Below are 10,008 nucleotides of genomic sequence, written 5' to 3' on the forward strand. Positions count from 1 at the left end.
AGTAATGCTTGTTAATATATTGATTGTGTGATGATGCAAAGAGATTCAGAAATACCAAAAGGCAAAGAGTTGGAATAGGATCTGGGATAGATTGATAGTAATATTGAACATGATAAAAAAAAAAGATGGATTTTATAGGTTCCAGGGTTTATAAAATATGAATGTTTCTTTCAGGATTCCCTAACACCTTTTTTTTTTTTTTTAAAAAAAGACTTTATTTATTTATTTAAGAGAGAGAGAGAGAGCAGGAGAGGGGACAAAGTCAAAGGGAGAAGCAGACTCCCCACGGAGTTGGGAACCCAATGTGGGACTCAGTCCCAGATCTCCGGGATCAGGACCTGAGCTGAAGACAGTGGCTTAACCAACTGAGCCACCCAGGCATCCCAGGATTTCCTAACTCTTATGTGTTAACTCTTACTTAAGAAGGAAGGAGACCCTAGTTCTATTAGTCCATGAATTAATGTAAGATGGAGGGTAGGTCCACAACAAGGTCCAAGGATGAGTATCTTAACATATTACGAACTTCCTGAGGAACTACTCAACAAATCATAGAGGTAGGAAGCTTAGAGATTCCTACAGTCAGTGGCGGATATGAAGCCTGCATGGGAAATTCCTTTTTGCTACTTTCTTCAGAGCTCCCTTCACATCCTTGTTCCTCAGGCTATAGATGAGGGGATTAAGCATGGGTGTCACCATTGCATAGAACACAGACACCAGTTTTTTCTGTTCTTTGGAAGACTTTGGTGTCATGTAGGTCACAATTCCTGACCCATAAAAAAGGATGACCACCAGGAGGTGGGACCCACAGGTAGAGAATGCCTTGAGCCTCCTCACAGCTGACTTCATCCTCACCACAGTCACTATTATGTGGCTATAGGACACCAGAATTAGGGAAACAGGTATGAGGAGAATCACAACACCCATGAGGAAAATGGCCATCTCTGAAGTGCGGGTGTCTGTGGATGCCAGGATCAACAGTGCAGGAGCCTCACAGAAGAAATGAGCAATACTATTGCTGCCTCGATAGGGTAGCCTTAATACAAAAGTGGTATCCACCACAGACACCAGAATGCCACTGGTCCATGATCCTGCAGCCAGCTGGACACACAACCTCCAAGTCATGACGCTAGAGTAATGCAGAGGGTTGCAGATGGCCACATACCGATCATAGGACATCACTGCCAGAAAGGCACACTGTGTGCATCCAAAAATGAGGAAGAGTATAAGCTGAGCTGCACAACGTGTGAATGAAATGACCTTCTTCCTGGATAGCAGGTGGACTAGGGCCTGAGGAATGATGTTGGTAGAAAAACAGAGGTCAGCCAGAGATAAGTTGCAGAGGAAAAAATACATGGGTGTGTGAAGCCGCGAGTCAGCCTGCACAAGGCACATGAGAAGCAGATTTGCAAGCACAGTGACCAGGTAGACACCCAGGAATACAATGAATAGCAGCTTCTGCGTGTGGGAGTCATCAGAGAGTCCCAGAAGGAGGAATTCGGTCACCTGTGTCTGATTTGATTGTCTCATAGTCTGTATTTTTTTCAGTAAGAAGTCACCTCATGCCAAACATATGTCCATATAACCTATAAAATATATCAATCAGATTTGGAAGACTTTGGGATTGCTCTGAGTCATTACCAGCCATTCCAAGAATCCCCTTTATATAGAAGAGGATCAGGTTGCTTTAGTCGGAATTTTCGGTGTTGTAAAACTTAATACTCTTAGGTTGGTGCTTTTATTTTTAGTGTCATCTGCAAATGTAGAGTAGATCAAAAGAATTGTCTTCTTTATTCTGAATATGATAATTCTAATAATAAAAAAGGTTGAATTAATCTATAAAGCATGGCATTTAATTTCACTTTATTATCAGCTAAAACCCTTGAATCTTATGCTGCTATTGCCACATGTCCCCTGTCTTAAGATGGTGTTTGTTTGTTTGTTTGTTTTGTTTTGATGCCTTGGGCATACAACTGTTGCTTCTTCCCTGAAAAGATGTCACTAAGGAATAAGAAATAAAAAAGAAGCATTGTGCCTTGCAAAACTGACATTTTTTTTTTGAGAAAACAACCTGCTTTGAAAAAGCTCAGACACTCAGGAATAACTGGATAGTATGCCATAATCTCTGGTAATCCCATCCACAGCTTAGGCTGGAAATCTTAGCCATCACTTAATTTCTAAAATAATAGACATACAATCATGACTTTTCCATTTGAAGCCACGAATTTGACTAGTTTTCTGCATTCAGACTAAAGAGCACTAATCAACCACCTCTAGCTCCTTATCACACACTGCCTTACATTATCAGTCTATTCATCCCAGAGTTTAAAAAGTTCCTTGAAAACTGTACATTTTTCATTTTATTTAAAGATTTTATTTATTTGATAAAGAGTGAGTGAGAGCACAAGTAGGTGGAGCACCAGAGGAAGAGGGAAGACCAGGTTCCCCACTGAACAGGGAGTCTGATGCGGGGCTCAATCCCAGGACCCCAAGATCATGACCTGAGCCAAAGGCAGACACTTAACCTATTGAACCACCCAGGAGCCTCTATATCTTCTTCATTTTTGTGCCTTGTTTTTTAAGATATGGCATAGGGGCTTATATGATTGATCATCACTAATTAAAGTTAATGAAAATAATTTGATCACATTGTTTAGTAGAGTTCTTTAAAAAGCCTACCACATTCTGATCTCACTAAGAAGTCAACATAGGTTCTTGCTGACTTTGTCCCCCCACACAGGAAGAACAACCAACAATACTGAAGAATAAGACACCACTGAGAGATGCCTAGATCATGGGGTTTCTGGGTTCTTCCGGGCTGAAGAAACCCCTGCACCACAGACACCAAGACAGATGGCATTAGAAAGGTAAGAGAATATTAAGGTGGGCACATGTTGTGATGAGCACTAGGTGTTATATTGCCACTACAGAATCATTGAACACTACATCACAAACAAGTGACATACTATATGTTGGCTAACTGAACATAATAAAAATAGAAAGGTAAGAGATGCAGCTACACAGTGACTGCATTGTCCTTCCCCCACATCTGTGCAGGACCATGTAGGGAAGTCTCTCCTGAGCCTCCTATCACTCTAGTAGGAAAAGAAAGCCCAGGGGAGACAATCTGCAGCACCCTAACATTCTCAGTTGCTTTGCGGGAGTACATGCTCTGATCTCACACCAAAGGGACTGCAGGGGAATCAATGGGGCTCAACCACCAGGTATCTGATTGTGACAGAGAAGTGGGGAGGGGCTTGCAACAATCAGCATACAGATTTTGGCAGACCAAATTTATACCTGCAATGTCCAAGGACTAATCCTAACCAGAGGTTTTACTCATCTGCAGGATCAAGTCATGGGGGAACTCTGATCAGATAACAGGGTGAGGTACAGATCTGCCTGATTCAGATCCATAAAGGAGTTTTGCTGACCTTAGAGCCTGGTTTGCCCATGCCCAGCAAGGGAGCTAAATCACAATCCTACCTGCAGTGAAGAGTGTTTTCTTGCCCCTTCTGACCAGAGGGCTTATGGCAAATCCTGGAAGCAGTATAGCCCAGCAGCACTCAAGCTGAGAGATGTGTGGGGGGAGTTGATTGCACCCAGAGCAAAACCAGTATCAGTGGAATATTCCTGTGCTACACGCAGGCAAGGGAGTTAATGCATAGTGTAGGCTGAGGGTAAATCTCAGCCCGTTCCAACTGGAGAGCCTTCCTGAGAATTGAGAGTAGCCTGGAGTGATCTACTCCCTTCCACTCAGGCAAAGAACCTAGTACCTAGCCCCACCCATTGTCAAGAGTGTCTTCTGACCCCACCTGCCTGGGAGGACTGGTGAAAACTCTTAGAAGCAATGCAGCCCAGGGACAATGTGCAAAGAGGTGGTGCACAGGGCTGAGAGGTTCCAGAGCAAAGCCAGTGGCTCTGCTGCAGTCCTGATCATCTGGTAAGCCTGATTAGAGAATCCAGACAACCACAGAACACTTCCTACAGCCCCACTTAGGTAGGGAACTAAGACAGCAGTCCTACCAGTCTATTCTCAGCAAGTAGCAAATCTTCATCACGTTAACAGAATGAAAGAAAAGAATCATATGATCATCTCAACAGACACAGAAGCATTTGACAAAATTCAACATTCATTTGTGATAAAAAACTCTTAACATATTACACATAGAAGGAACTTATCTCAGTATAATACAGGCCATGTGTCACAAGCTCAGAGTTAACATTCATACTTAATGTTGAACAGTTGAAAGTTTTTCCTCTATGATCAGGAGCAAGACAATAGTACCCACTCTCACCAATTCTATTTAACATAGTACTAGAAGTCCTAGCTAGGATAATCAGGCAAAAAAAAAAAATGAATAACTGTTATCACAATTGGAAAAGAAGAAGCAGAGGTGTTTGTATTTGCAGCTAATATTTTGTATACAGAAAATCCCAAAACTCAAAAAAAAAAAATCTGTGTTATCTAATCAGTGAATTCCATGAAGTTGCAGGATACAAAATTAACATACAAAATCAGTAGCATTTCTATATGCTATCAACAAATTTCTGAAAAATCATTCCCATTTACAATAGCATCAAAAACAAAATACTTAGGAATAAATTTGAGGAGGTGAAAGATCTCTACTAAGAAAACTATAAGACATTGATGAAAGAAATCATAGACACATATGAATGGAAAGCTGTCCCATGTTCATGCTTGGAAGAATTAATACTGTAAAATGTCGATACTACCAAAAGCTATGTGTAAATTCAATGCAATCCTTATCAAGAGTGCAATGGCATTTTTACAGAAGTAGATAAAATACTGCTAACATTCATATGGAACCACAAAAGATCCCAAATCGCCAAAGAAATCCTGAGGAAGAAGAACAAAGCAAGAGGCATCACACTTCTTGATTTCAAGCTATATGATAAAGCTATAGTCATCAAAACAATATGGTACTGGCATAAATACAGACAAATTAACCAGTGAAACAGAACTGAGGACCCAGTAATAAACCCAAACACAGACATCTAATGTTGGACAAGGGAACAAAAATTGCTAAAGGAAGAAAAGACAGTCTCTTCAGTCAATGGTATTGGGCTAATTGGATATTCACATGTGATAGAATGAAACTAGACTCACAAAAATTAACTTCAAATGAATTAGACTTGAATGTAAGTCCTGAAACAAGGAAACTCCTAGTAGAAAACATAGGCTCCTTGACCTAGGTGTTGGTAATGAATTTTTTAATATGACATCTAAAACATAAGCAGTAAAATAGAGAATAAATGAGACTATAACAAACTGAAAAGCTTCCGTGAGAATATATCAAACTAAAAAGCAAAAGAAACCACCAGCAAAGAGAAAACCAACTTACAGAATGGGAACGAATATTTGCAAAAGCATATATCCATCAAGGGGTTTGTATACATAATATATGAAGAACTTACACAACTCATTAGACATAGGAAAACCACAGGGACATGTATCACCACATGCCTGGTTAGAATGGACATCATAAAAAAGAGAACAAATGCTGACATGGACAGGAGAAAAGAGAACCTTTATGCTCTATTGGTGGGATTGTAAGCTGGAATAGCCACTATGAAAAAGAGTATGAAGAAGCCTCAGAAAAATAAAATATAACTACTACATTATCCAGCAGTTCCCCTTTGGGAATATATCCAAAGAAAATGAAAACCATAATTTGCAAGAGTAACTACACCCCTGTGTTCATAGCATTATTCACAATAGCCACGAATTGGAAACAGGCTAAGTGTCCATCGATGGATAAATGAGTAAAAAAAATAGTGGTATATATAGAATGGAATGTTACTCCACATGAAAAACTAGGGAATTATTCTATATGAAAAACAATGGAAAATTATTCCATATGAGAAACTAGGGAATCATACCATTTGCGATACTATAGAAGGACCTTGAAGGAATTATGCTAAGTGACATTTAGTCAGAAAATGACCAATACTGTATTATCTCATTTTTAGGAGGAATCTAAACCATACAAATGAAAAAAACCAAATAATAGAAAGAGATCAGACTTGTTATAGAGGTGGAGGATGAGAGGCGGACGATTTGGAAGAAGGTGACCATAAAATACAAAAATCTGGTACCAAGATAAATCTGAGGCATAGAATAGACAACATGATGACTATAGTTAACACTGTTTTATAGTATATCTGAAACAGTGATTACATTCTAAGAATTCCTATCACAATGAGAATTTTTTCCTTTTTTTTTTTTCTTTTTAAATTTTCTCTATAGGAAAAGATTGATGTTCCCTGAAACTACTTGCGGTTATCAATTCACAATATATGAAAATCAGGTCTCATGCTATATTCCTTAAACTTATACAGTGATGAATGTCAATTATTTCTCAGTAAAACTCGGGGGTTGGGGAGGGGGATGAGTATCATTATCCCAGAGAGATTTTCAAGAGTTTGGGAGCAATAATAAAATTTCACTGAACTCTTCAAAAAGAAGGGAGAGAAATTTGAAGTCTAAAGTTTGAGTCTTCTATGCAGAGTTTAGGCTTTCAACCCTTTATCTCTTTGGGAAAGTGCCTCAAAATAATGTTTTAGAAGTATCCCTTAGAATGTGTAATGTTGCTAAGGAAACCAACCATATCAAAGTATAATTTTTCAAAATAATTTTAGAAAGAAAATATGTGACATAATAATACATGTGCTTCTCTAGTAACACATTAAATTTCAAAAGGTGGCTGATAACCACCTTAATTTCAAAATAATGAGCTTAAAGGAGATTTCAAGGTATCTCCAACAACTGCAATACGATATAAAAATACTTGTGATTTCTGTTGGTGATAAAGTCATATATAGCTGTTAATGATTCTTCTTCTTCTTTGACTTAGTTACCATCATTAAAACAAGACAGAGATTTTGCATTCAGTTAGAGTAAAGTAGAAGTAAAGAAGTAGCATTCACACCTCAAGTGAAGACCGGCAGGCTGAAAGAATGCCTAGTTTTCTCAAAAAGAAGCAATCAAATTCTATGTAACGGGACAATGGAGTCTTAGGCGTCTGGATAGATCTGCATGTCAAAGTGATGAAAGGCTCCAATTCATCACTGAAAAAATACATGAATATAACAAATTACTGTGAACAATCACATCTCTGCTTGATGATCCCTTATGGTTCCCTTATCAGACCACAGTCCACCTTTCCAGCCATTTTCCCTGCCACATAGCTAGGACACACTGGTTTTTTATACACCACTGATCTTTCCTGGGCACAATCCCTTAATTCAGACATATACCCACTACTAGAGTTCGCATCACTTTCGTCCAACATTCATATGAATACTCGGTCACCTTATTTGTAGAGCAAATGTCCAAGCACCTGCTTGGCACTAGGGATAAAGAAAAAAGACCCAACTCCTGAGGCCAAAGAATCTCAGAGGAACCTAACAATGGTCATGTTTTATCCTCAATGTCAGTATATTCCTGGGAACATCATAGATTCACAGCAAATAATAGTTTAATGAATGAATGTATTGGACCAATTGAGTCTTTATGACCTAACAGTTATTTAAATCTAACTAATAAAGAATTGCTTCTAAAAAAAAAAATGTAGTCTATCGCTACAATAGTGTACATAAAAAAATTTTTTTTTGAGAAGACACACTATTTTTTAGGTACCTTCAGAATTTCCAACCATCTAGTGAAGGTATTATTTAGTTAGTTCTTAGAGTCTCCCCAGGTCCTTTAGACTTTGCTTCTCTCTCCATCACAGTTCACAGCCTTCCCAGAGTAGGAATTAATGCATGTCTCTAATCTCAGGGAAAACTAGATGGTAAGCAAGTATGCTCAGTTTTGATGAAAAGAGAGAGTGAGGGCATACAACTGAACACTTCTCAAGAGTTTTAAGTGATGTCTATATCAGTGGTAAACTTAATGGAAGGGCAGCTACAGGATATTGCTGATTCTATACCTTCATCTGGCTAATAACTACAAGTTTTTAAAGACTCCATTTAGGAAAAGTATTATCCAGGAACACCTTCCATTCTTTTTTTTTTTTTTTTTTTTTTTTTTTAGATTTTAATTATTTATTTGACAGGCAGAGATTACAAGTAGGCTGAGAGGCAGGCAGAGAGAAAGGAGGAAGCAGGCTCCCTGCTGAGCAGAGAGCCCAATGCAGGGCTCGATCCCAGGACCCTGGGATCATGACCTGAGCTGAAGGCAGAGGTTTTAAACCACTGAGCCACCCAGGCGCCCCAACACCTTCTATTCTGATACACAAACGTTTCCCATTCCCCACTCCCGTTTCACTCCCAACACATACACACATTAGGAAATAAAAACACTCACAAACATCTAGAAACTAGATGCATTGGTGTACTGTCAGTACCATGAACTATGTAGATGTACATGTATCATGTACATCCATCAAGGCTAAAAGATTATACATTGAAATTAGCTTCTTTCTCTGCTACACTGAGATGTTCAAGGGCAGGGACCTCATCTGACTGCTCTTCATTCACAGCAAATAGAATAAGTTGGTACAAACTAAGTGTACAACACGTGGTTTCTGAGCTGATTGGACTTGAGCCAAAACACCGAGAGACAGTCAATGTGAGTCAGAGTGTGACTTGTGATCTGTCAGAGGATAGGAGCTCTCACTGACCCTGGCACAATAGTAGAAGGCTACACCCCTGACCTCTCCTGATTTGTTTTTAAAAGCACATTATTCTCTAATGAGAATGTGGAAGAGTAAAGGTTCCCCAAGATGACTGTGAATCTGCCCCCAGGGTCAGGAAGCTTCTGAAAGGAAAGCATGTGTACTGTCAAGCTTTCTCTCCTATTATTCTGCCTTTTCCCTAGATTTAACATCAACTTTTCAGTTCATTTCCCTAAAAATGGCATATATTATGATTCAACAAGAGGATAGGATTAGGAAGCCATGCATTTTCTAATCTGACATTTCTTGTAGGAAGAAGATTTTGAGGGAATCCATAAGAACCAAGAAAAAAGACTGAATTTCAGTTCTGATTCCAAGATCTTTGGTGCTCAAAATCACCCATTCCCTACCCTCCATACCCACTTCCTGTCTTCCAAGCCCAGCTCAATAGAGGCATAAAAATCCCCTCTCAAAGGATCAATACTGACTCCATGGAAGTTCTGCTTATGTCTCCTCTAGGCGAAGACCATGGTCTCCTTCACAGGGAATTCGACATTGTAGTTGCGGTTTGATAAGATAGATCCACTGTGGAAAAAACCTTGACTAGATCTATTACAGAAGATTTAGCTCTGAGGATCCGACAGTTTGGACAAAATCAGTTGAATTTTAAAAGCAAAATTTATGAAGAGATAGAAACCAATTCACTGCCAATATACACCCAGTTAATACCTTTGTCCACCTTGTGCCTTCTCTTTCCATCCCTTTAATAGTCTTACAACATTTTCTCATCTGGTGAAGGAAAACAGATAAAATTAGCATGTCAAAGCCAGTAAAAACATCTCAGTGTTGAGGGGGAATCTGCCACAGGTGTATTGGCTGCAGGAGTGGGCAGAGTGGAGACTGCAAGACTGAGGTCCTCTTGTCATAAGTCATTCGAGTCCAAGAGCTCAGTAAAATCTCTGAGGCCAACGTCAAGGACAAGACAGAGAAGGGAACCCCCAGCACTGCATTGTCCTCATGCTCCATCCAAAGGTCTTATTGACATCAGGACATACTAAGCCACAGTAGTTCCATTTAAATGAGGACACCAGAAGGATACTAGGAGCAGTCTCTGGAGTGGCTGAAGTGCTCAGGAGAATTCTGAATCATTAGGGTAGATCTTGAGCTGTGTTTTCTCTCAGAGGTTCCCAAATGGTTATAAAGAGAACAGAAAATAACATGCAGTTAGCACTCACCTCTCCACTCATAGTTCCCATGACCAGTTCTTCTCACCTGTCTTCTTTCTTGGGAAGTGAGGTATTGTTGCAATTAAGTATTTGGTTTGTAGACTCTAGGTTGCAGCCCCATTATATTACATACTCTGTGTATG

General features: G+C 39.4%; 1 protein-coding gene across 1 annotated transcript; it reads right to left on the reverse strand.

Annotated features, from left to right (window-relative positions):
- Positions 1–579: 579 nt before the first annotated feature.
- On the reverse strand, positions 580–1,527 carry LOC309873359 (olfactory receptor 2D2; the record flags this gene model as incomplete). Its single annotated transcript, XM_082748855.1, has 1 exon — positions 580–1,527. One exon carries the CDS (start codon positions 1,525–1,527, stop codon positions 580–582), a length of 948 nt encoding a protein of 315 aa, XP_082604981.1.
- Positions 1,528–10,008: the final 8,481 nt, after the last annotated feature.

This window comes from Mustela nivalis, assembly GCF_964662115.1.
Source record: "Mustela nivalis genome assembly, chromosome: 9".
NCBI lineage: Eukaryota > Metazoa > Chordata > Mammalia > Carnivora > Mustelidae > Mustela > Mustela nivalis.